The sequence below is a fragment of the Saimiri boliviensis genome, chromosome 5 (assembly GCF_048565385.1).
Source record: "Saimiri boliviensis isolate mSaiBol1 chromosome 5, mSaiBol1.pri, whole genome shotgun sequence".
In the NCBI taxonomy this organism is placed as follows: Eukaryota; Metazoa; Chordata; class Mammalia; order Primates; family Cebidae; genus Saimiri; species Saimiri boliviensis.
Window position 1 is genome coordinate 77541515 of NC_133453.1, and position 26722 is coordinate 77568236.

The 26722-nt window shown below is 41.2% G+C and overlaps 1 protein-coding gene and 1 long non-coding RNA gene across 5 annotated transcripts in view; one reads left to right on the forward strand and one right to left on the reverse strand.

Annotated features, from left to right (window-relative positions):
• Positions 1–1746, reverse strand: part of LOC141584600 (uncharacterized) — a 58232-nt gene extending 56486 nt beyond the window's left edge. For both annotated transcript variants that reach the window (XR_012517739.1, XR_012517738.1), the window contains exon 1: positions 1629–1746. This is a non-coding gene — a long non-coding RNA (uncharacterized LOC141584600). The remainder of the gene's footprint in view (positions 1–1628) is intronic.
• DPP4 (dipeptidyl peptidase 4) overlaps positions 1063–26722 on the forward strand; it is an 81472-nt gene continuing 55812 nt past the window's right edge. Inside the window, exons 1-3 of one of the 3 annotated variants that reach the window (XM_010329641.3) lie at positions 1063–1263; positions 1726–1813; positions 26539–26634. In XM_010329641.3, the coding sequence (XP_010327943.2) occupies positions 1258–1263; positions 1726–1813; positions 26539–26634 (190 nt within the window). In that variant the 5' untranslated portion in view covers positions 1063–1257. Of the gene's footprint in view, positions 1264–1725; positions 1814–14961; positions 20460–26535; positions 26635–26722 lie in introns of those variants that run through there. The other 2 variants (XM_003921932.4, XM_074399591.1) reach the window with 2 other exon arrangements.

The window sequence follows — 26722 nt, forward strand, 5'->3', positions numbered from 1 at the left end:
TTTAATCTTTTACCTCTACTGACAGAGAGGCTTTGCTTTTCAGCTGCAGTGAACAAGCTGAAGAGAACTTATCCTCTTATCTGCAAGAGTGGAAGTAATCATAGGGGGACCCTAAACGCAAATGTTTACCTGTGCGTTTTATCCTGAAAGTGCCAAGGGTCCAGACCTCACCTCTTTTGTACCACTTTACCTCCAGTACCTAGAAGAGAGGCTGGCACATTGTAACCACTCAAATATTTGTGGATGAGTGCAATACATGGGAGGATGTAGGAATGAATGAACGAAGGGATAATCCCTTAAAGAATAATCGAGAGCTGGGGAGGGAGAAGCCATACTTGATCTTTTATTCTTCTCCAAAACCCTTCAAAAGACTGAATGAGAGGCCGCATAGAGTAGTCATTAAGACCTTGAACTCTTATTTTGGGATCTACAACTTCCTAGCTGAATGGCTTGGCCAAGTTATTTAACCTCTCTGTGCACAGGCTTCCTTCCTGCAAAACAAACACAATAAATGCTTAGAGCAGCACCTGGGAAAACGTCAAGGTTCCTCATAAGTATTAGTGTCATTTGTGGCATCTTGATGAGTGTGTGAGTCTGCAAGACAATCGAGAAATTCTCTGGGAGGGTGAATCCAGATACTCAGCTTCCAAGGGCCATTCAAAAGGGAACAATCACCTTTTCTCTTGGCCTTTCACAGGGCTTTAGACACGTCACTGCCGCCTAACATACCTTTCACTGGCAAGAGACAGAGGCCTGGGTTTCAGTTCCAGTTGCCAGCGGTCAGCTGTGTGAGTTTGTCAAACCCCCTGCCCTCTCTGGGCCTCGGTTCCCTCGCCGGTCCACGCGAGGTTGGAGGAGCTGAGCGCCGACGTCCCTTTCAGCTAACAGGAAGCAGGGTCGCCGCGTCGCCGGCCCAGGGTCTGCGGATCTGAGACCTCGCGCCCGTTCCCCTCCCCCGTGGCTCCTCCCGGGCCCCGCAGCCTCGCGCCCCGGCTGCCGCCCAGCGCCCCGCACCGCCCTCAGGGGGGCCCTCGCGGGCTGCCCCCGGCCAGGATGCCGGTGCCCCGCGCCCCACGCGCCTGCTCTGGCGCAGCCTGCCCTGCGGCCTGTCCGCAGCGCCTTTATAGCCGGCGGGCTGGGCGCTCACTAATGTTTAACTCGGGGCAATAACTCGCCAGAGGCGAGGGACTCCGCCGCCCGCGGTGACTTCTGCCTGCACTTGTTCTCCGAACGCCCACTTCCGAGGAGACGCCGACGATGAAGGTGAGTGCCGTAGGGACCTCTTCCTCAAACTCCCCAAAAGGCCCCAAAGCTACTGGAAACGGACCAGGGACTCCCCTTAAGGCGGAAGCCCCAGAGCCACCCTCTGACAGGTGAGGGGACGTCCCAGAGCTCCCGCTTCGCTCTCGGACCTTGGCTTCTGCTAGGACCCGGGCGTCGAGCTTTGAATGTCCCGGAGAGCCACCCGCAGAACGCACGCCCGAACCCGGCAGGGGTAGAGAAACCAACACTTGTGTGCTCTGAAGGCACAAGTTCAAGGGCACCCGCTTTGGCGAGCTCCGACTGGCGCACTCCAGACGCCACCCCCACTCCCAGCCCACCGTCTCCCTCTTCTAAGGCACTCCCACCTGCAAATCCTGCTGCCTCTGGAGCAGCCCGGACCCTCTCACGGAAACTGGGGCCACAGGCTTCCCTCTAATTGGATTTGATCTGCCCGGCTTGCAGACGCCGTGGAAGGTTCTCCTGGGACTGCTGGGTGCTGCTGCGCTTGTCACCGTCATCACCGTGCCCGTGGTTCTGCTGAACAAAGGCAGTAAGTTTGCAACATTTGTAAAAGGACAGGTGGAGCTCAGGTCAGGGGCTCCGTCTTACCAGGCGAAGGGAAACGAGGGATTTTGCGGGGGTTGGACCAGTGCCCTGGGGTGCAGCTGAGAAGGCTTCCCTGGCGTTGTTGCTGCTTGTAGAGCAGCAGCTGAGTTCACTTCGCGGGGTCTTCAGCGTTTAAACTGCAACTCCTGCCGCTTTCCCGTCTTGTTGCGTATAACAAATGCATACTTCCTGGAATTAGCGGGGAGTCGGAATTTTAAAAATTTCTATTTTAAATTTAATTTGTAAAGTTTTAAATTTACACATAATTTTTAAGAAAAGTTTTTGAGTGTGATCTGCAAAGGAAAAAAGAAGATGTTTAAAGAGCCCAAATAAAGCAGTAAGGATATCTGAAGAGGAAAGGAAAAATGAGAAGCCCCAAAATATAGTTTTGATAAAAAGACGTTGCACGGGTAACTCAGGTTCTTTTCCCTCAGGGGTAGTGAGAATTCAGTTGGAGGATGGGGAGGCAGGCAAGTAATTATTTGGCCAATTTAGTAGTAGTGCAGAGCTAAATCATAAAGCTGGTATGCATGATAATATTTCAGAAGGGGATGGAGTGAGTGATGTTTGGGTGGATTCTTTTATTTAAAGACTTTCATGTCTTTTTAACTTGTCTAAATGTTCCAGTTTTGCCCCAGCTTTTAATATAAAACACTCAGATAATGGAATAGTCACTGTAGGGTGCAAGCAAGAATGATTAGTTTCAGTCACCCCTGGCCCTACTTTCCTTTTGAACACTTGCTTTCATTTCAGCATTACACACTGTAAATTAGTCAGCCACTTGAAGCAGTCACTCTGGATGGTTTACTTAACTGAGGAATATATAGTCAGTGCTTGCATGCTCAAGGGGTCTGATCTAGATTTCACGATGACAGTTCAGAATTAGTTTGTAGAGTTGTCAAAACCATGCTTGCTGTGCAATTCCAGGCCAAGGCAAAGGTTCCAAGGGTTAAGTAACTGAATGGATTGACCTGCTAATGAAATTTGAAGAAACCAGTGGTTGCTACAATTATAGACTATTAAATGACAGACAGTCCACTTAAGCTTGACTCTTTCTTGTGGACTGTTAAAATGTAACTGTTTTCATAAAGCAATACTTTCTATAAGCCATACTTGCAAAGTCTTGTGGGAGAAGAATGGGCAATTCATACAATTGATAAATATAAGGCTTGCAGGCTTACATTATGTACCAGGCACTGTGTTAGTTGCTACAAATACAAAGATTAAATTTTGTAAATGTAAATATAAAGGCCCCTGACCTCAAGAACTGTATAAGCTAGTGGAAATATGCAAACAAATGTGATTTGTTTTACGTGTGTATACAAAAACATACACAGAAATAATCTGTATATAGCCTGTTTGTCTCCAAAACATCACTGAGGCATCACAGCATGGCCGGAAGTTTGGGTAAAACTGTAATAACCAGAACTTCCTTTAAAGAAAGTTGGAAGGAATACTATACTCTGATGAGCCAAATGAGATGGCCAGTGAAATGGTCTAGGAACCTGGGGCTTGCTGCAATTAACTCTGGAGATTTTGTTTTGCTAGGTAGGGTATATATATAGGCCGGGAAGTGCTGTTTTGCCATTTCTGCTAAATTTTACCTGGTGTATTGTCCAAATGAAATTTGAACACACTTCAAGAATGTTCTCTTGAGGAGGACTTCCTAAGAGACTCACATGTCTCTATCTAACTACTCCTAAGATTCAAAGATAACTTAGAGGTGTTTGAGTAAACTGCTCTGGAGAGTGGAAGGAACACTTCAGGGAAAGTCAGGAGACACTTCTTATAAGGTTTCTTTGGTGGGGAAGCTTAAATAGCTAACATCAGTTTCTGGAGATAAGATAATCCAGAAAATGTGAATGTCTTATGTTTCAACACAGAGACACTGAAAGGATCCAGGGCCCCAGAGGAGGGTGGGCAACAGGCAAAGGAGTTTAATTCTAAGCTGGAGATGATGTAGTGAATGAGGTTTTGAGCCATGAGGCTTGAAAGGTAAGTTGCAATGGAGCAACCCTGGAGGGGAAAGTGAGGGAAAGACCCAGGACACTTACAGTACAGGTCATAATTTAGACTCCAGAGCTACTCAGAAATGTGAATGACTGAGATTCAGTAACTGGTTAAACGTGGAGTGCTAAGGGAGAGGGTGGCTAAGCTCTTGGGCAACCAAGTAGAGATGTGGTTTCATGGTGGCTTTATTTACTTACCACTCTAGTTATTTCTTGTCTGTATTTCTTCATTCGTATGTATATATGTTTAAGAAAACAGGGAAGTCATCTTAACACTTTTGCCTTATCATAAAGATTAGAGATAAAAGCTCAGGAATACAGCATTTTCACTAAATCAGCAATACCTTTCCTGGGCTGTACCACAATAAAGGTCAGCATTCTTACAAAGAAGTCAAAGTCTTCACCCAAGAAATGTCCTCCATACTGTCATCAAGATTTCAAGTCAAACAAATACAGCAAAGGAAGAAAAGAAGGAAGTAGAGAGGAAGGAAACATAAAAGAAGGGGAAGGGAAAGGAAAGGAAGATGGAAGGAAAGGAATTTGATCGAAAAACAAAGCAAAAACCTAAGTTATGTGGACATTAAAGAATTACACAGCCAAAAGGAAGGAGGAAGCAGTGAGCAAACCCAAGTTTATCCCCTGAGAGGCTGGTTTAAGAGGTCAAGCATTTCCATATGAAACACTCATATTCAGCAAAACTAGACACACCCAGGACAGGACGGGGATTAGTGGGTAGGGAGCAAGGGTGAGAGCCGCAGCAAGAGCCAGAGAGAGAGAGAGAGAGAGAGAGAGAGAGAGAGAGAGAGAGGGAGGGAGGCTTAATACTATTGTTATATATTTAAGAATAAAAATTCCTTGAAGTCAGATTATTCATTTCACCAAGCACAGTTAAAAGTTCACCCTCATCTGTGTATATAATAAATGATTGTATGTTATAATTTTTTTTCAACTATTCTACTATAGGAGGATATTGTATGTGTAAGCATTCAGTTTCCCCAAGAATCAGTGAGAAATATATAAAAATACTTGTATGAAATTGTACAACACTTCATGGCTTAGTGGAAATGAAGCCCTCTCAGTCAGCATTTATGATTTATTTATTTTTCCTTTTACAGTATATTTTACCTTAAAATTTAAAATATTTGGTTATTTGTCAAATAGTTTTATTATTATTGAATTTTATTTTGGAATAGAATTATACCTATTCTTTTGCTCTTTACACTGCTTTAGCAGAAAATTTCTTCTATACCTACTTTCAGTGCAAAGGAAATTTGACTGCTTTCTCATCCATCTGTAATAAAAGAAAACCCAAATGTGAAGGAGACAGGAATAATCGGAGAGAAAAGATAGCAATAATGAGGTTTGCTTGAGGAAGTCCAGGACATGTTCCAGGTTTAAAAGCACAGAAATGAGCCTGAATGAAAGCTTTGTACATTTCACGGGACAATTTCTAAACAGTATGCTCTGTAAAATCTGGAATTGACTCCAGTTTGCTCAGTTAACTATTGTCAACCTTTGCGGAATGCTCATGAGGTCAGCAGGTTAGTCTTTTTCAGGCCAGTTATTTTGGTTTTTGCTTTGCTAACCATAGCATGTGCCTTAAGTTTCTCTGCCTTAGAAATCTCTTGCTCTTTTCTCAAAGGGGATCAGAAAGAGACAGAAAAGGAAGACTATTTACCCAATTAATGATCAGAGAAAGATAACATAAAAAGACTGGAGCTGGATCAGTGTCTTTCAAATTTTATGACTTAAGAAAGTACTGAAGCCCATGGATAACGCAGGTGTAAATAACATGCAAGAGCATCTTGCTTCAGGAAGAGAAGGCATGCAAGCATGCAATAATAGCCAATATGCATTTACTATGTGCTAAATTTGGGGCTGAGGGCTTTCAATATATTTTTTTATTTAATCCTTAGAACAACTCTTTGAAAGAGGTACTATTACCCTCTCCATTTCTACAGAAGATTTATAGAAACTTTGAGAGGGTACTTTAGTTTTCTATAATTCCATAATGAATTACCTCAGAACTTAAAACCATAAATATCTGTTATCTCATTGTTTCTGTGGATATGGAATTTTGGAGTGGCTTAGCTGAGTGATTCTGCCTCAGGATGTCTTATGAGGTTGCAATCAAGATGTTATCTGAAAGCTCGACTGGTCATGAAAAATCCCCTTCCAAGCTCATTCATGTGGCTGTTAGCTAGAGGTCTCAGTTCCCCAGTATGTGGGCCCCAGTTCCCTGCTATGTGGGAATTATATTATAATTTCATGACGTCTAATCTCCATGTGCAAAGTGTTGAGGAAGAGCCTACTGCTGATGCCTTCATTCCTGACCTCTCAAGCTTTTGAATGGTTCTGTTTAGTAGTAATAATAGGTCCAGATTTACTTACTTGCACTAAATTATACTTAGGATAATATGGTAGCTACTTTCTGTTAGAATGAAGGATCCAAGAGAGGAACGAAGCAGGAAGCTGAGTTTCCTTTTATAACCTAGCCTCAGAAGTGGCAGGAATACCATTCCTTCTGCTGTGGACTATTGGTCACCCTATACCAGGCATCCCCAAACGACGGCCTGTGGGCCGCATGCGGCCCCCTGAGGCCATTTATTGGGCCCCCGCCAAACTTCAGGAAGGGGCACCTCTTTCATTGGTGGTCAGTGAGAGGAGCACAGTATGTGGCAGCCCTCCAACGGTCTGAGGGACAGTGAACTGGCCCCCTGTGTAAAAAGTTTGGGGACGCCTGCCCTATACAATGTGGGAGGGCACTATACAACTGCATAAATACCAGGAGGTGGAGATCACTGGGAGCCATCATGGAGGCTGGCTCCAATGACTATCAAAGAAGTTAAGGAACTTGCTCAAAGTTCCACAAAGCTGGGATTCTTACTCAGGCAATGTGACTCTGCAGCTGATACACAGTACAGTTCAACTCCCTATCATTCTGTCAGCTTGCAATCAAGTATAAAATCAACTTGGCCATATTAGCATAATTGTTATAATTTCTCATTTGCATGGCTATATTATAATTTCATGACTTCTAATCTCTACGTGTTAAGTGTTCTGAGGAAGAGCCTACTGCTGATGTCTTTATTCCTATATACGACTGTATAAAGGCAATGACTGGCATCTCAAGCTTTCGAATGGTTTTTTTATTTTGTGGCATTAGTAGTAATAATAGATCCAGATTTACCTACTTGCACTAAATTACACTTGCTTTTTTTCTGATGTAAGTTACATTATTTCATTTGATCTTCACAGAGCAGTTCATGTCAGAAGATATATTAATATATTGACTTTTTACATGTGAAAGTTTAGGAGTTTTCAAATAAGTACTGGATCTTGGGAATCCAGATCTTTTGGCTACCAACCTTCCCTGAGGTTGCTGGTTCCCATGAATGGCTAATTTATAGAAATTCCTTGGTGAGAGTTTTTCTGGGTTAATGTTTAATCACTACTTTATGGTTGGATGTTAATCCTTTCATTACCGTAAATCAGTATCTTATAATTATTTTTACCTTCCATCTTCATAGCCTCATTATGACCTCCAAAAGAGGGTGCATCTCTCAATTTGAGAGAAACCATGAAATTAGAACTTCTGAGTAAACTGTTTTCTTGTTTACCAAGCACTGTATTTTCTTTTATATTTTTCTTCAACATTATAACTTCTAGGAAGCTTTTAAAAATTTAAATATAAACTATGTGCTTTCTTTATCTGGATGCATTAATGTGCACATTTATGAATTATTTGGTTCAGTGAGGAAGCAAGTAGACCTATGAGTTAAGGTCATACGATTTCAGCATCTAAGGCCCCAGAAGAGGAGGTAATTTAAGGCAGAGCCAAAGCCACCAGAGATTTCATTCATGGCACTCTAGGAGTCATGGTGGCTCAGGATATATACTTGAGGTAGAGGGAGTAGGAGAGGTGAGTATCAAGCAGGTCTTATCATCCACCCCTTCCCTGACTTCTTAAAACTGAGACCCCCAAAACTGAGCTTAGTGGCCCTTTGGTCCTAACACCATTTCTATGAGGCTGGAACCCTCTTCTCTTGCTTTTCTCAGTTATTTTAAAGCCCACCCTGGTCAAACTCATGTCCATAAGTTTCATGGATGACTCTTATTTCTCTGTTATATTCCTCCATTCTTTGATTCCCGGCATAAATCTCTTTTACTATGAGATTTAAAACCTTTTCAGGGCCAAGGTCCTACAGTGGCCAGAGACAACATTTGTCAATTCAAAAATACGTATTGAATGCTTACTGCATGTCAAGTGTTATTAAAGGTATGGGTAGGGGATGATATGGCTATTGAATGCTTACTACATGTCAAATGCTATTGAAGGCCACTACATGGCCTGCTATGATTGCATATTTGTCCCCTCCAAACCTCAGGTTAAAATTTGATCCTCAGTGTTGGAGATGAGGCCTAATGGAAGGTGCTTGCATAGTGGGATCGGGGCCTTCCCACAGGGTGAATGAGTTCTTACTCTGTTAATTTCCATAAGAACTGATTGTTAAAAAGAGCCTGGGACCTTCTGCTTTCTTGATTTCGTTCTCACCATGTGATGTGATCTCCACATATATCAGCCTCTCTTTTACCTTCTGCTATGAGTAGAATCATCCTGAGACCATCATCAGACACAAATGCCCAATCTTGAACTTTCTAGCCACCAGAATCATGAGCCAAATAATCCTTAAAAAAAAAATTACTAGACCGGGCGCGGTGGCTCAAGCCTGTAATCCCAGCACTTTGGGAGGCCGAGGTGGGTGGATCACGAGGTCAAGAGATCGAGACCATCCTGGTCAACATGGTGAAACCCTGTCTCTACTAAAAATACTAAAAATTAGCTGGGCATGGTGGCGCGTGCCTGTAATCCCAGCTACTCGGGAGGCTGAGACAGGAGAATTGCCTGAACCCAGGAGGCGGAGGTTGCGGTGAGCCGAGATCGCGCCATTGCACTCCAGCCTGGGTAACAAGAGCGAAACTCCATCTCAAAACAAAAACAAAACAAAACAAAAAAATACTAGCCTCAGGTATTCCTTTATAGCAACACAAAACAAGCTAAGACCCAGCCCTAAGCAGTATACATGATGTCTCTGTTCCATTGGACCTTTACAATCCACAGAGCAGGCAAATTATAGGCAAGTGCAGAAATAATTTCAGATGGTAACAAACGCTGTAACAGAAATAAAGTAAGATAGAGATGACTGACAGACACAGAAAGGAGTTTCTCTCTTATTCCAAGTATGATTTTGAGCTTCTGGAGGATTTCGGCATGAGTACAACATGATCTTATTCACACTTCAAAAATATGCCTCTGACTCTTGTGTGGATAGAAGTTTGGGGCTGGTGTAGTTTGTCCAGGTGATAAATGATAGTGGCTTGGACAAGGATGGTAGCATTGGAGGTGAAAATAAGTTTAAAAAACAAAAAAGAAATGCAGGATATATTTTGGAGGTAAAATAATGTGCAGGCATGTCAAGAGTGAGGGAAGGAGAGAAAGTAAGGATGACTCCTTAGACAGCTGGCTAGATAGTTTAAGCGGATAATTTATCTTGCCTCTTGGCTGTCTGTTTCCTTTTCATAAGAATTTGTCTGCATAGGTTCTTCTGGCTTAACTCCCCTTTCCTATTGGATCAGGCTTCCCCTTTTAAGGATGTGCTCAGGAACACCTCCTAATTCATATTCACCCAGCACAGATTGTTGACAGAAGGTAATTCTCCAACTCAGCAAATATTTATTGGGCATTTTCTACACGCTAGGTACTTTGTTGGTCCCTAGGAATAGAAAGACAATAGATATGGCCTTTGTCCTCCAATAATTGACAGTATTAAAGGACACATAAACATTAACCATAATCCAATGAGCTAAGTGCCCTTCTAGTAAATGATCAAAGTGCTATGGAAGCACTAGTGAGTGACAAATGCTGCCCAGGGAAATTTCTACATAACCAACTGAGCATAAAGCATTAATAATTAGTGGGTCTTAATACAATTCTCTCAATCCTCCAGCCACCAAACTGGCTCTGAGGCATGCAGTGCACCTCCATGTCAGTCCTCACTGACTCACAGTCCTCTGATGCTGTATGAGGATTGTATCAGGATGTTTTGGGCTTCAAGGAACAAATACCTGGCCAAAAGTTGTTTGAATGATAGTGTTTTATTATTGTGTTGTCATTAGCATCTTTTATAATTGGAAGTGCAAAAGTAAAGTGGTTCTTGAGTTTGCTAATGTATGGCCTGAATGCATCAAGAACACAGGGCTTTTCCACCTTTCAGCTCTGCCATCCATGGACTTTTGTCTTTTGTCCTCCAGCATGTCATCTCATGGTGGAGCATGGTTTCTGCAGCTCAGCCCAGCACTTGCTCATATAGCTCTTTCATAGGGCAGAAGAGGATGCTCTTTCTCATTCATGGTCTGGTTAATCAGGGAGGAAAACCATTTCCGTAAGTCCTCTGACTGGATGCAAACTTTCAGGTCTTAGAGGCTAGATTTGTGTCACTTGTCTATATCTAAACTAATCACTGGCAAGGAGAATGAATTTCCATGATTGAACTAGACTAATCTAGACTCACTTTTCCAGCTCTGGAGAGGAACTTCCTTTTAACACATGGAAAGAAAAGTGCAAATATTTAAGTCAAACTGGAAATTCCGAAAAGACAGAAATCGGCGATGGGGGTGGGGAACAGCATATGTAGGCACATGGTGTATTTGGTTATTGGTCTCTTCTCATGACATTAGAAAGATTTAATTTTCCAACAAAAGAGAACAGATATTAAGCCAGCTCTGATCTCCAAAAATCCGGAGCTCTAATTCTCTCCTTTCATTCTTCTCACTTTCTTTCCTAACCAACTGGGCTTATTGCAAAGCAGTGTGCTTTGTTGCAGCTTTTCTGATCTCAAGGACATTTTGACCTCAGCCCTTGCTTTCTCTTGGCATTCAGAGTGATGGAGAGGAGGAAAGAATTGAACTGCAATATTAAAATCTGAGACAACAGTGCAGATCAGAAACATCTACTTACTCACAATTTTCCCCTAGGAAAATTGTGAGTAAGTAGATGTTTCTGATCTGCACTGTTGTGTGTGTGTGTGTGTGTTTAGTAAAGACGGGGGTTTCGCCATGTTGGCCTGGCTGGTTTCAAGCTCCTGATCTTAGGTGATTCACCTGCTTTGGCATCCCAAAGTGCTGGGATTATAGGTGTAAGCCACCATGCCCAGCTCGGTGATTATATTTAAACTTAAGTCAAACTATACGCTTCTCTGCTTAACACCGTTCATTGGCTTCCCATTGTGAAGGCTCCATGGCACTTGTTACCACCTAACCTGTGGCATTACTTACTTATTATTTGCTCATATGTCTTCCCAGTTAAAATGTAAGCTTCAAAAGGCAGGAGTTTTTCATACTTTATTCACTGTGATGTCTCTAGTGCCTAGAACACTGAATAACCCATAAGTGCTAAGTAAATATTTGGTGAATTAAATAAATTATCTTGGAGGTCAGGCAAGAAAAATTTTTTGATGAACGTTTACTAATGTTGCTATAATTCTGATTAAAATACTTTTATTTATAAATCATTCAGTACTAAATTGTGTATATCTACAATTTGTAAGTGCTAACAACTGTTTGAAAAAACATACAGTATGTTCATCCTCATGGCTTATTAATAGTTTAGTTAAGAGAAGACTGTTAAAGTACTTAAATAGATATAAAATTACTTGATTAATGGGCAAAATATGTGACACAGAAAATAAATATTTTAATAAGATGAGAAGAAAGAACTGAATGTGGACTAAGTAGTAAGGGATAGATCAAGAGGCATGTGGAGGGAATAGCAAGAAAATGAAGGCCATGGATGTGGATTGTTTATTTGAGAAGTTTGTCCAGATGGCTTGAGAACACAGCAGAGTCATATAAGTATTTCTTTAAGATTGGTACACATTCTGCAGGCTTAACTACAGAGCAGAAGTGAGCAGTGGGAAGAAACTGAAGATGCAGCTGGGCACAGTGGCTCACATGTGTAATCCTAGGTCTTTGGGAGGCTGAGGCAGGAGGATCACTTGAGCCCAGGAGTTCGTTCAAGGCTTTAGTGAGCCATGATCACGCCACTACACTCTAGCCTGGGTAACAGAGTGAGACCCTGTCTCAAGAAAAAGAGAGAGAGAGAGAGAGAGAGAGGGAAAGAGAGAAGGAGGGAGAGAGGGAAGGAAGGAAGGAAGAAAGGAAGGAAGGAAGGCAAGAAAGAAGGAAGGAAGGAAGCGATGGAGGGAGGGAGGGAGGGAGGGAGGGAGGGTAGCTGTTTTAGAGGAAAAGGTAAGCTTTAAAAAAATCCCTTGGGAACAAGAAGATAAGCATCTGAAGTATAGGTTGGGTGTGGAACAATTAAGGAAGGAACTCTAAGGGAAGAGTTAAATAAGGGCAGGACAGACAGATACCACAGAACTGATGAACATGGTAGAAAAAAAGCTCCTTATGGTAGCTTTTGCTGTAAAGGAGGAATCATTGAATCTTTTTGTTGAATAATTTCATAGTTTTTTCAATGTATACTACAGGACCTGAGTTGTTCAGCATTGTGTAATATTTAAAATCTAGGAAACACGAGCAAAAGGGAAGAAAATAAACCAATTTTTTTTTTTTTTTTAGATGGAGTTTCGCTCTTGTTACCCAGGCTGGAGTGCAATGGCGCGATCTTGGCTCACCGCAACCTCCGCCTCCTGCCTCAGCCTCCCGAGTAGCTGGGATTACAGGCACGCACCATCATGCCCAGCTAATTTTTTGTATTTTTAGTAGAGACGGGGTTTCACCATGTTGACCAGGATGGTCTCAATCTCTTGACCTTATGATCTACCCGCCTCGGCTTCCCAAAGTGCTGGGATTACAGGCATGAGCCACCGCGCCTGGCCAAAAGAAACCTATTTTAAAGCTTATGTGACTACTTTTTTATGAGTTCAGGAAAAAGATGAAGAAAGTTACTGGATATTCCATGGGAAAGAGAACAGAGATGGTATAAATTCCTTTCTAGGAAGTCACAGAGGTGCCATCCTTCTTACTGTCCAGAGTTTTCTAAGAGAACTTGTACTCTTTTGACTTAGAAGCTGTAGAACAAATGAAGTTTCAACTGACCCAAGTCCTAATGTTACTACCAGCCTGCCTATTGAAAATAGTTGCAAACAGTGAATTTAAACACTTCTATAAAGCTTACTTCATCTCCACTAATTCGCAAAACGTGCCAAAAAGCATTTACCATGTGCATTCACTGTCCCAAAGATAGAGAGGGTTAGAAGAGTGACTGTAACCATAGGCTTGGTACCACATTGCCTGGCCCCAATGTGGCTTTGGTGCATAATAATCACAGGACTTTAGTCCAGCCACTGGCTATGCCTGTCTGTGCCTCAGTCTCCTTATCTGTATAGTGGGAATGAGCATATGAAGAATAAATGGGTTGAAAGTCTACATTGCCTAGAACAACCCAGCAAACTGGAAGAACTCCATAAGAATGTGTAATTATTATTCTTTATATATTTTAACTTTTTTTTGTTGTTTTAACAGATCCAGAGGCAGATAGTATAGTAATTTTTGCCCCATGCTGCTGAATGTTTTGCCTGAAAAATAATGGGAAAGGAGTAATTCCTGTGGCAGTTTTGTTTTCCAATAATTGTTTTTTCTTATATCAGGGATGACAAATGCCTGTCACAAATAGTAGCCTTGTTGATTACACTTATAAATCTCTGGGAAAGTTCTTCAACAAGTCAGTGTTAGAGCTTTCAGCTTCCATAAATGCAGATTTCCTTTACTCAGTTTCCTTTCTAACATAAGCTGATCTTTCTTAGCTTGTACTGTAATACCTTCCACTGATGTCTCACTACAACTGCTTTTAAGTATATGTCAAGGGAAACTGGCCCTTTGCTAAAATAATTGCATCTTTCATGGGCCTGTGGATCATTTGGCCATATCCTTAAGAACTCTCCACCTTTCAAGTATTTCTCATCACCTTGGATTACACTGGCCCAATGCCAGTCAAATTCATGAGACATAAAAGTCTGCACGTTAGTTTGGGCCATTATTGTACTAGTCTTGTTTATTCCCAGAAAAGTCCTGTCAAGAAAAGTGGGAGTGACTATAATCAGAAAAAAAAAAAAAAAAAGCGATTTCATTTCAAAAAGGGATAAAGCAGTCCTACCACGCTGATTAGTGCTGGCTGCCTGTGTGTGTAGGGCTTCCTGGCTCTGCTGTGGTGGCAGAGCCAACCAGGTGGTATAACTGGGCTTAGTTCTGTCAGCCCTTCAGCCTTGCATTTCTTTACCAACACGTCCATATTTGGGTCAAGATGAAAACAGATATCCGATACTTGAATACTGAGACATACATATTCTGCCCACTTTCACTTTTCTGCTTCATATATTGGAGTCATGTGCTGATATTGTTTCAAAGCAATTGGAGTTTCGATCTCAATATTTGTCTTTCAAATCCAATCTTATGAGTAGTTTTTGTTTTTGTTTTAATGTTGCTCACAATTTTGAGGAATGTCTAGATGAGGTTGTCAAACTATAATCAGGACTGGCCACCAGATTTTTTTAAAATAAAATTTTATGGGAACATAGCTGTGCCCACTCACCCACACATTGGCTGTGGCTGCTTGAAGGTTACAATGGCAGACTTGAGTAGTTATAACATAGACTAAAGATCATAAGGTCCACGAAGCCTAAACTATTTACCAACCAGCTGTTTAAGAAAATGTTTGCCAACTCCAGGTCTAGATGTTGTATTCTTATCACTTAAAAATACTTTCCTTATAATGTCTAACTTAAATAACGAGATTCAGAAAAATGATTAAGTATAGAGTTTACTCCAGTACAAAGCTTGAGGATGACCTCTTGGAAAACATACTCCAGACAAAGGGGATTAGCATTACAAAGTGAAGAATTGTACTTATATGGGTAGTTAGCAGGATTGCAACATTTTCCATGCAAGGTCAGTATATATATATATATATATATATATATATATATATATATATAATAGTGATTTTATTGGTTACAGATTGCTATATTCCAACTAAGATTGCTCTGATATTCCATGAACAGGGGTGATGATCTGAGGGGTGTCGTACCTCTGGCATCACAAGGCCTTTTCTGGTCATTTACAGGAAAAAGCAGAAGTTGTAGCTGCATGTTATGTGACCCAGGCCACATAGCCACATTCCTCTCAAGGCTCAAAATAACCTGAAGTTCCAACAGCTTTAAGTTCTAATTATTTAATTTCATCACAATAGGTAAGATGAATAAGTTCTTATATCAGTTAGAGAAATCACACTAGGGCCAGGTGCAGTGGCTCACACTTGTAATCCCAGCACTTTGGGAGGCTGAGGTGGGCAGATCATTTGAAGCCAGGAGTTTGAGACTGGCCTGGCAAACATGGTGAAACTAAGAATACAAAAATTACCTGGATGTGGTGCCACATGCCTATAGTTGCAACTACTTAGGAGGCTGAGACAGAAGAATTGTTTGAACCTGGGAGGCAGAGGTGCAGTGAGCCAGGAATGCACCACTGCACTCCACCCTGTGCAACAGAGTGAGAGTCTGTCTCCAAAAAAAAAAAAGAAAGAAAGAAAGAAAAGAAAACACACTAGATATTTCAACAGAGGGCTTTAATGTGAAACCTGGTTACACAGATAAAAGAGCAAAAGAGGAACTCTGAGGTAACAGAGACAGTAAATGCAAGGAGTCACCTCTAGGGCTTGGAAACAAAGAGGAAGAGGAACACAAAAGATCTCAGATCAAAGCTCTAAGGTTTAAAATGCCCCCAGCTGCTACTGGTACCTCTGAGAGGCATGATGAAGCAGGTTCCAGATACTACAAAGGAAGACAGAGGCTGGAGCAGGTGCTACTGCTGGGTGCATGCTGTCAGCAAGAAAGAGGAAAGGAGGAGCCCCTCCTCTTTTCTGATTGCAATCCGATTTTTTTTCTCTATCTTTTCCAATTAACAGAATCTAGCAGGAATCCTGCAAATGAGGCTTCTTGGAAATATAGCTGTAGATTTCTTCCCCAGAATTACTGAGCAAGAAAAGGTATATATATTTGGAGCTGAAAGTAAGTAGGAAAATGATTGGCTCAGGCTTAGAGAAGTGTGCTGACCTAACAGCAGCCAGTGGTGGTCTAGAACCTGAGTTGTAATAGCCTGACAGGTTCTTCTTGCTCACTGCACAGATAAAATCAATTTACTGTGACAGCGATATTGCAATAGAGAATTCCATAATCATGGAACCAGCCAAGTGAAAGAACAGGAGGCATTTCTCAAATTGCCTCCCTGAAAGCTGGGAGGCTAAGGCTTTTAAGGATGATTTGGCAGGCAGGAGGATAGGGTATAAGTGTTGTTGATTGACTGGGGATGAACTCATAGGAGTGTCCAAAATGATCTTTTTGCATGGAGTCATTTTCTGAGTGAGGGTCACAAGACTAGTTAAGTTAGTTCCTTGGTATGAGTCACAGGTCCTGGTGGAGTCAGCAGGTCCACCTGAATGCAAAAATCTGAAAAATATCTCAAAGACCAATCTTAGGTCTTGACAATAGTGATGTTATCCATAAGAGCAATTGGGGAAGTCACAAATCTTCTGACCTCTAGAATAATGGCTGATTATCATTTAACTACCAGCCTACATCTTGGCAGAATTCAGGCCCCTCGTATAATCCTCATTTTGTGGCTTTTTCTTCATCTTAGAAAGGCGGTCCTTGAAGGGGATCAGTTTTGGGAGGAACTATTATCATCCTTGCTCCAAAGTTAAACTGTAAACTAAATTCCTCCCATAGTTTGCTTGGCTTTTGCCCAGTAATGAGCAAGAGTAGTTAGCTTGTGAGACTAAAAGCAAGATGGAGTCAGTAAGTTTTGATTTTTGTCACTGTCATAATTTTTGCAAAGTCCATTTCAGAGGCTCTTGCGCCCATTCTGTCGAGTCCTGTCTGGCTAAGCTCACTGCTCTTCCTGCACTACAGCCACTTAGAGTTTACGTGCTGTATTTGGAGCTGTTGGTTCTTATTTTCTTATTGTTTGACTTCTATCTTTTCATTCAACAACTATTTCTTGAGTGACTGCTATGTACCAGGCAACTGTTTTAGGCTATAGTAATATAATAGCAAATAGAATGAATCAAAATGAAATCAGTGTCCCCATGGAGCTTACATCCAATTAAGGGAGGCAGACAGTGAACAATATAAAAAAGTAAAATGTATAATAAGTTAGGTGGTATCATTGCTAAGAAAAAACTGACTAAAGCTGGAAAGAGTAGCAGAGAATGCCATGGGGAAGAGTCTGCAATGCCAGTCCGGGAAGGAATGCAGCATTTAAATAAACACCTGAAGGAGGTGAGGGAGCAAGCCCTGGCCATATCTGGGGGAAGAATGTTCCAGGAAGAGCATATAGCAAGTGTGAAGTCTCTGAGGCAGGAATGAGCCTGCTGTGTCTGAGGAATTCCTGGGTGGCCAGTGTGGATGGAGTGGAAAGATAAGAGAGGAGGAGGAGAAGGAGGAGGAGGGACTAAACCCCATTAAGATGTTTCATTTTTTTCAAAATGTTGCTATTCTGAGAAATGTACATTGTACTATTTGGTTGGCCTTTCATGTGGACACACTGGAAAGTGATTATGTCCCTAATGAAAGTTTGGTCACCTGACACTCTGATCCTAAGGTAGATGCTGAGAGTATACAGTCCCCACATTCTACAGCCTCCAGCTAAATGGCAATGCATTTATTATATGACCCTGGATGTACCACCGTGTTCTTTTGTTGAAAAGGTGAATCTGCTATTATGATTATATTCTGATGTTCCTTGTGTATAGTGATCAGACAAACATCAGTCTTTAGACATCCTCTAATTCCATTAAGTCAAATATTTTCCCTTCATTCTGTAAACTGCTGATTTCAATATGGGTGCTATGGTGTTAGGCATCATTAATAGAAGGGAGAAAGTTATATTCATTGGCACTTAGGAAATGATTAGGTTGCACTTATCCTAAATACTTTTATCAATGTAATTGTCTCATGCTGTCTTATTAGAATCATTTTTCATTATGAACATAGTAAAACTTAACTGGCTTTTATTTTGTTGCAGTTAAATTCTTAATCTCACTGTTAGGTGCTCCAGAGCAGACTCTTTCATATTCATTTTTGTATTCTGGTTGCCTAGCACATGCTTGGAACAAAACAAAAGTAGTGCATAGTGTGACTCATCTACAGGTGCTTCCTAAGTTCTAAGTCCTGAGCTAAGCATATGACATATATTTTCTCATTTAATCACTGAAAATCCCTATGGACTATTAGTCTCATGTTATAGATGTTTTAAATGAAACTTTAAAAGGTGTCTTGGTTTGTGCTACTGTAACAAAATACCACAGACTAGGTAATTTATAAGCAACAGAAATTTATTTTCTCACAGTTCTGGAGACGGGAAGTTCAATATCAAGGCATTGGCTTTTGGTGTCTGGTGAGGGCCTTCTTGCTGCCTTCTCACATGGCAGAAGAGTAGAAAGGCAAAAAGGCTTAGGCTAGTTCCCTCCAGCCCTTTTATAAGGCACTAATCCATTCATGAGTGGGGAGCCCTCTTGACTTAATCACTTCAAATGGTCCCACCTCTTAATATCTTAACAGGGATTTTGTTTCAAGACATCAATGTTGGGCGACACTCAGACCATAGCATTCACCCTTGAATCCAAAACTTCATGTCCTTTTCATATGCAAAATACATTCATTCCATCCTAATAGCTCCCCAAATCTTAACTTTTTCTAGCATCAACTCAGAAGTCTAGAGGCCAGAGTCTGATCTAAATTAGTTGTCATCTAAACTAGGTGAAACCCAAGGTAAGTTTCACCCTGAGGCAAATTGTTCTCCAGCTGTGAATCTGTGAAATCAAACAGGTTGTATGCTTCCAAAATACAATGTTGGGGTAGGCATAGGATAGATGTTTCCATTCCAAAAGGAAGAACTAGGAAGAAAGGGTTAACAAGTCCCAAATAAATCCCAACTGGGCAAATAATATTATATCTTGAGGTTTGAAAATAATCTTTGACTCCACGTCCCATGTTTCAGACATGCTAGGGTGGGGGTTGGGTTCCCAAAGCCTCAGAGGATGCCCCCTTGCTCCCACTATGGCTTTGCTGGGCACAGCCCATGCTGCAGCTCTCTTGGGTTGAAGTCTTGTGCCTGTGGCTCTCCCAGGCTGACATTGCATGCTGATGACTCTACAGTTCTGGGGACTCAAGGATGGCCCTGCCCAGCAGCTCCATTAAGCATTGCCCTCGTTGGGACTCTGCAGTAGCTCCTGCAGCAGTTCTCTGCTTGGGACACTAGCCTTTCTGAGGAATCTTTTGAAATATAGGTGGAGGTAGTCATGCCCCTACAGCTCGTGCACTCTATGCTCCTGCAGTATTAGCACCACATGGGTGTTGCCAAGGTTTATAGCCTACACACGCTAGAGCAGCAGCTGAGCCTGCCTGAGTCACATATGTGAAAGCTGAAGAGTGCTGCACCAGAATGCTGAGAGCAGAGACAAGGAGGTGCAGGGGAGTTAATGATGAGGTCCCATGGGTGCCCAAGCTTCTTTTTTGATGTAATTCTTTCGCCTAGGCCAAACTTGTCCAACCTTTGGCCCAAGGGCAATATGTGGCCCAGAATGGCTTTGATGTAGCCCAGCACAAATTTGTAAACTTTCTTAAAACATTATCAGATATTGCTGGGTGCAGTGGCTCACAGCTGTAATCCTAGCACTTTGGGAGGCTGAGGTGGGCAGATCATGAGGTCGGGAGTTGGAGATCAGCCTATCCAACATGGCGAAATCCAGTCTCTACTAAAAATACAAAAATTAGCTAGGCCTGGTGGTGTGCACCTGTAATCCCAGCTACTCAGGAGGCCGAGGCAGGAGAATCGCATGAACCTGGGAGGCAGATGTTGCAGTGAGCTGAGATTGTGCCACTACAATCCAGCCTGGGCAACAGAGTGAGACTTCATCTAAAAAAATATTATTACAAGATACTTTTGTGTGTGTGTATTTTTTTAAGCTATTCAGCTATCATTAGTGTTAGTGTATTAAATGTGTGGTCCAAGATAATTTTTCTTCCCATTTGACCCAAGGACACCAAAATATTGGACACCCCTGCCTTAGGCCGTGGCACTCTGGCCCTGTGATGTGAGAGGCAGCAGTAATAATCTCCAAAATGCCTTCAGGGTCATTGTTCCATTGTCTTAATGAATAGCATTAGCTTCCTATTCTCCATATTAATCTCCTTATTAAACTTAAACATTGCTTGGCCACACCCTTGGTATTCTCTCTGAACTTGCCTTTTTGTCTTTACAACCTGGGCAGGATCAGGCCAGACTGAGACTTTTCAACTCTTTAAGTTCTGTTTCCCTTATGATTATGAATTCCATCTTTAATTTGTTTCTCTCTTCTTATATTTTCCTATAGGATGTCAGGAGAAACCATTCGGCACCCTGAACATGTTATTTTTCTTCTGTCAGACATTCTTATCTTCTAAAATTCTGCCTTCCAGAAGCCGTAGTGCATGGACACAATTCAGCCAAGTTCACTACTACTTTCTGGTATGAGTGGCCACTTCTCTAGTTCCAATGAGATCTTCATTTCTGTCTGAGAGCTCATCAAAAGGATCTCTACTATCCATTTCTCTGCCAACATTCAGAGCACAATCACTTAGATAATTTCTACGAAGACCGAGGCGCTCTCCACAGCTCTCCTCTTCTTCTGAGCCCTTACCAGAATTGTGTTTAACACTAGGCTTTTTCTAGCCTGCACTTCAAAACTATTCCAGCCTCACCCATTACCCAGTTCCAAGCCACTTCTACATTTTTAGGTATCTGTAACAGCAATACTCTATTTCTCTGGTACCAATTTCTGTCTAAGTCCATTTGTGTTGTTACAACAAAATACCTGAGAATGGGTAACTTTTAAAGAACAGAAGAAATGTATTTCTCACAGTTCTGGAGGCTGAGAAGTCCAAGCTCAAAGTGCAGGCAGGTCAGGATGTGGCGAGGTCCCACCCCGTCAATGGCACCGTCTCTTGAAGCAGCATCCTCACATGATGGAAGGCAGAGGGCCAAAAGGCCTCAGTGAGTTCCCTCCAGCCCTTTTATGAAGTACTAATCACTTTCCAAAACAGACCTACCTCTTAACACTACCACAATGGGGATTAAGTTTCAACATGAATTTTGGAAGGGACATCGTCTTTCAAATCAGAGCAAAGATTCAGTCATTTTCCCAAGGCCCCAAGGCAAGAAATGGACCTGGGTTCAAACCCAGACTCTCTGATTCAAAGCAACCAGCTGCTCAACCACTTGACTGGTGCTTGTTGAATCTGTGGAGATGGGTGGCAGCCTGCATGTGCAGCTGGAGAATACAGACGCAGGGTGAGGGGACATTGCGTCAGTTTCTTCTTTTACCTCCTTGATTTTTCTTCTACCGTCTCTGTGTCAAGGCTGTTAATTTGCTAGAGCAAATTTTGAAGTAACGTTCATTTTATTTCTTTATACCCATGGTAGATACAAGCGTCAATATGGAATGTTAGCTGATTACCATATGGAACACAGGAACTTTATAACCAGATAACTCTTTTGCCTGTTTTTAACAACTTTACACAGTTATGTGCCGTCATGAGCACATTTCTTTTTAGATGTATTACATTAGCCATTTATTTACCAAAGCAGTTTATTTTTGTGGAGTGGAAACATTATATGTCACTTTAATACAGACAAAATAGTATGAATGGATGACAATATTCAAAATATCTCGTTATCATGCAGAAGCAATTGATCAAAGCAAGAATATTCCCTGGAGGCCAGGCGTGGTGGCTCATGCCTGTGTCCCAGCACTTTGAGAGGCTGAGGCGGGCAGATCATGAGGTCAGAAGTTCAAGACCAGCCTGACCAACACGGTGAAACCCCGTCTCTACTAAAAGTACAAAAATTCGCCAGGCATAGGGGTGTGTGCCTGTAATTCCACCTACTCAGAAGACTGAGGCAGGAGAATTGATTGAACCCGAGAGATGAAGGCTGAAGTGAGCCGAGATTGTGCCACTGCACTCTAGGCTGGGCTACAGAGTGAGACTCCATTTCAAAAAACAAAAAAGAATATCCCTGGAACTATATGACTCTCTTATTTGGATTTTATCAATCTGAAATTACTGTTTTTCAGAAATGACTTTGACACTATAGCAAGTATTCATTAAGACACCTTAATGCTTTTATAAGAATTTATTATTACATTGAGCCATTTTAAATGCTGCCATTCTACCTTTTTCTAAACTAATAAAAATGGTATTTTCATATGGTTCAAGCTAATAGTTGCTTTAGCTAAAGAATAAAAGCATAACATTGTAAACTTATATTTTTATTTTTAAATTATAAAGATTTGAAACCGGAGTTTCTGCATAAGCTGATGGGTAACATATGATTAATTACTTTACTTGGCTGCACAATGCTTTGAATTGATAGGTCAAATGAACATGTCCCAGGCCGCACTAAGAAAACCACGCAAGCAGCCAAAGACCTTCATCTGTTGCTGCAGCAGTGCCCTGTCAGTGAGCAAGTAGACAAGGAAGAAGAATCATGAGCTTGTCCTATAAGAGTCTGACAAAATAGGCTGTCACTTGGCAGCACACTCTGAACCTGCTAAAGGTCAAAACCTGGAGTTGGCAATCATGTCTTACAGAACTCGCTTATCTAGATGTTTCAAAAGCAACTTGCAATGTGCCCTACTTATCAAACGGCAAGGCAAAAAACAAGGAACATTTGTGTTGTTCTGCTTATTCCAGTTTAGCTGTGCTGCTCTTGGACTGGCAGCTAATATGTGGAAACTGGGTTGCAGGGTTATTCTAAAGCAGCCAAGTGAACCTCACACAGACCAGAGTAAGAACGGGGCTTGCAGGGATGTCCTGGGCTCCAGCAAATGTGGCACCAGAGGCATTCCAGATATCTAGAACATGAGCTGATGGATCCAATTCACAGGGAGCCGTCATGAGCAGAAAGGAGCCTGAACGTGGTAGAGATGATGGGTTTTCAAAAACTGTGGACCAGGCCAGGAACAGCAGCTCATGCCTATAATCCCAGCACTTTGGGAGGCCAGGGTGGGAGGATTGCTTGAGCCTAGGAGTTTGAGACCAGCCTGGACAACATGGCAAAAACTGTCTCTATTAATAATACAAAAATGAGCCTGGTGTGGTGATATGTGCCTGTAGTCCCAGCTCTTCAGGAGGCTGAAGTGGGAGGATCGCTTGAGCCTGGCAGGTTGAGGCTGTAGTGAGCCTTGATTGTGCCACTGCACTCCAGCTTGGACAACGGGAGCGAGACCCTGTCTCAAAAAAAAGAGAAAAAAGAAAGAAAGAAAAAAAAAGCTGTAGAATGGTGAGAGAATGAACCCAGCAAGGTCTGAGGAGGACAGATGAGTTAAGTGCACAGGGAGAGCACATCATGGACCTGAAGATGCAGCCCCCTGGGCAGCAGGTGATGTCAAGAGAAAGTTTCCTCAATTATTTCAATATTCCCAATGTAACCGTGGTGTCCTGAAAAACCTGGGTAAATACCTTTAAGCGAGATGCATTTAAATGAGATAATACTATATGTGATCTATTATAGGTATTTAGTTAATTCCCTTCTTATAAAATTAAGTTAGTGATAGATATTTCATGTTGATATATCTGTTTTATTGTATATACATATATGTGTGTGCAGGTATATCTAGATATCTACATCAGAAGACTGTCAGACTTGTGGATGTCAATTACTGTCTCTTTTTCAAATTACACTAATTAAGGGATATGTTTTATGTACATTTTAAACTGATGCCTGTTGATAACAGTATATCAAGAGGTATCAGCAAGAGGTATCAGTTTGATATACTCTGTTATATCAATAGTATTTTTTAAATAGTACTCACTTTTTAACTATTTGATGTATGAAAGAGCGGTTGGTATACAAGTAATTGAGTGGCATGCAAATAATTGAGAGTGTTTTATGAACAAATCCAGTTACTATTCCCAGTAGGAGTTTCAAATATTTTCTGTAGCATAATGCTTTACTTCTTGTTTGAAGGTTAGCAAATTCAAGGACTGATTTTACTTGGTTGATTTCTGCTAGCAAACACGAATCTCCTACTTATTTTTAGAAATGAGATGCAGGACTAAATTGGCCAAAAAAAGTACTTGTTTTTGTTTTTTGTTTGTTTGTTTGTTTTTTAACTCTCTTTAACTTATTAAATGAACTAGGTTTAAATAAAATTAATAAAGTAATAAAGTGAAATACAGCAATTTTATTTCTTGAAACAAGGTTTTTTAAGGCTGGTACAAGGCTATTATCAGATAAGATCTAAAGAAATAAAATATTTTTTTAATCTTCAACTTGAACCTGTATTTTCTGTTTTATCTTCATTTGTAATGATGAAAACAGAAAGCTTTATCATTTTGAACTGAGGCAACGGCCCACCTCAGAAATATTCTTATCTTATTTTTCCTTTCAACTCTTATTTTAAGCTCCAGGGTACACGTGTAGGATGTATAGGTTTGTTACATAGGTAAACATCTGCCATGGTGGTTCACAACACAGATCAACCTGTCACCTTGATATTAAGCCCAGAGACCATTAGCTATTCTTCCTGATGCTTTTCCACCCCCTGTCCCCACCCCACCCCCGACAGTCCTCAGTGTTGGTTGTTCCCTGCCACGTGTCCATGTGTTCTCATTGTTCACCTCCTTCTTATAAGTGAGAACATGCAGCATTTGGTTTTCTGTTCCTGTGTTAGTTTGCTGAGGATAATGGCTTCCGGGTTCATCCATGTCCCTGCAAAGGACATGATCTTGTTCCTCTTTATGGCTGCATAGTATTCCATGGTATCTTTGTACCACATTTGAAGAAATAATATCTTAAGAACATTGTTTGAAAGGGTATTTTCTATAAGAAAATTATAAGGGAAGCATTTCCTGTAAGAAAAGTCATAAGAGAAAGGGCTGCTGGCTTCCCAGTCCCCCAAACTGTAAGAATTGCAGTTATAGGAATGTTATAATGGTGGCTGATTATGAGAGTGTATGTTTGTATATACGTGGAAAAAGTAGAGGATTTGAGAAAAAACACTTTAAGCTCTTTCATCAGTAGATAGGCTCTGGGACTGGAGAGGAATCATGTTGAATTGATTATGCTTCTAGGATGATATCCTATATCGACCAGTAAAAACTCTGTGTGTGTGTGCCTACTGTGCAGTTGATCTGTGTTAGGTGCTAATGGTTGATATAAAAATTAAAACAAACAAGAATCGAGACCTTGTCTTCAAAGACTACATGGCCTAGCTGAGGATACCACATAGGTAGGCAGAGCAAAACAGAGTGTCAACTATTTTTCATTAAATGACAAGAACCAAATGAGTAGTTTTGGGGCAAAATTCAGAGGGTGTAGAACTAGTCTTCATGGAAGAGATGAGAATTGGCAGGTGGTAATTATGACAACCAGGAAAGCAGTGAAAACATTGCAAAGAAGTGGTTTAGAAAAAGAAGCAGAGGTGGAAAAGCCCATGAAGATCTTCTGGGTTTGGTGGGCAGATCACAAGAGTGAATGAGACGGTCCCCGCAAAGAGTAACATGAGCCTGGGAAGACACTCTTGTGTCAATTATGGAGGGTTGTGAGTGTCAGGCTAAGGAGTTTTAATCTTCTTCCTGTAGGCCACGGGGAAACATTGAAAACTTTTGGAGAAGAGATCACCAGAATGAAAGTAATGGTTTAGAAAAATTATTCTAGTGGTGGTGCAGAGGAGGGATAGAATTGTGAGAATCTAATGACAAAGATACCTGGGAAAAAAAATTCCAGGAATAATCAAGAGAGTCAAATAGATGGGCATGGTGGGAAAAGATAAAGATATATCAAAAATGATTTTCAGACTTTGAATTTGGGTCACCAGTAGTAGACTATAGAACCACACAAATTCTGTCAAGTTCAAAGAAAAGTGATGCTATTAATGAAGATCCCTGAAGTGGGTGATCAGCATGTCCTAAAGGTCTCTGAGAAGCAAGAGGGCTTGACAGTGGGCCCCAAGGCCTCCGAAAAGGAAGATGCAGCTCCAGGCCATCCGGTACAGTAGTTGTTTAACACATGGCCACATGTAACTAATGATTCAAAATCTCCCTAGTCAAATGGAGATGCGCTGTGGGTATAAACTACTTATCAGATTTGAACGTCAGAATGAAAAAGAAAACATGAAAGTTCTCATTAATAACAGTTAAATATTGGTTGCATGGCAAAATGATATTTGGATGTATTGGGTGAAATAAATGTGCTACCAAAATTGATTTTACCTTAAAATTGTGTTTCTTATATAGCTACTAGAAAATATATACTCACATTATATTTCTATTGGACACTGCTGATCTAGGCCTTCACAGTAAAGCCCACTAATATAGCATAATAGAGCACAGTGAAACACACACACGCACACACACTTCATAGTTAAATGCATGTTTACTCCATCCATTTAGTCTGAAGTCTTTTAAAATGTGTCTTGCATTTTGTGAGTGTGTTTCTGAATTTTGTGAGCAGGGTATATTGTAGAGATCCATTTGTTTATTTTATCCAAAAACTTAGGTTATTCCATCTTACTGAACATTTGGCTGTTTTTTTAAACCAGCAGATGATGCTACAGCTGACGGTCGCAAAACTTACACTCTAACTGATTACTTAAAAAATACTTACAGACTGAAGTTATATTCCTTACGATGGATTTCAGGTAAGAATTTTTGGGGGTAGGGCAGAATTTTATGCTTAATGTTCATTCTAGTTAAGTTGAGATGTGGGGTGGTTTTTTTTTAATGGCG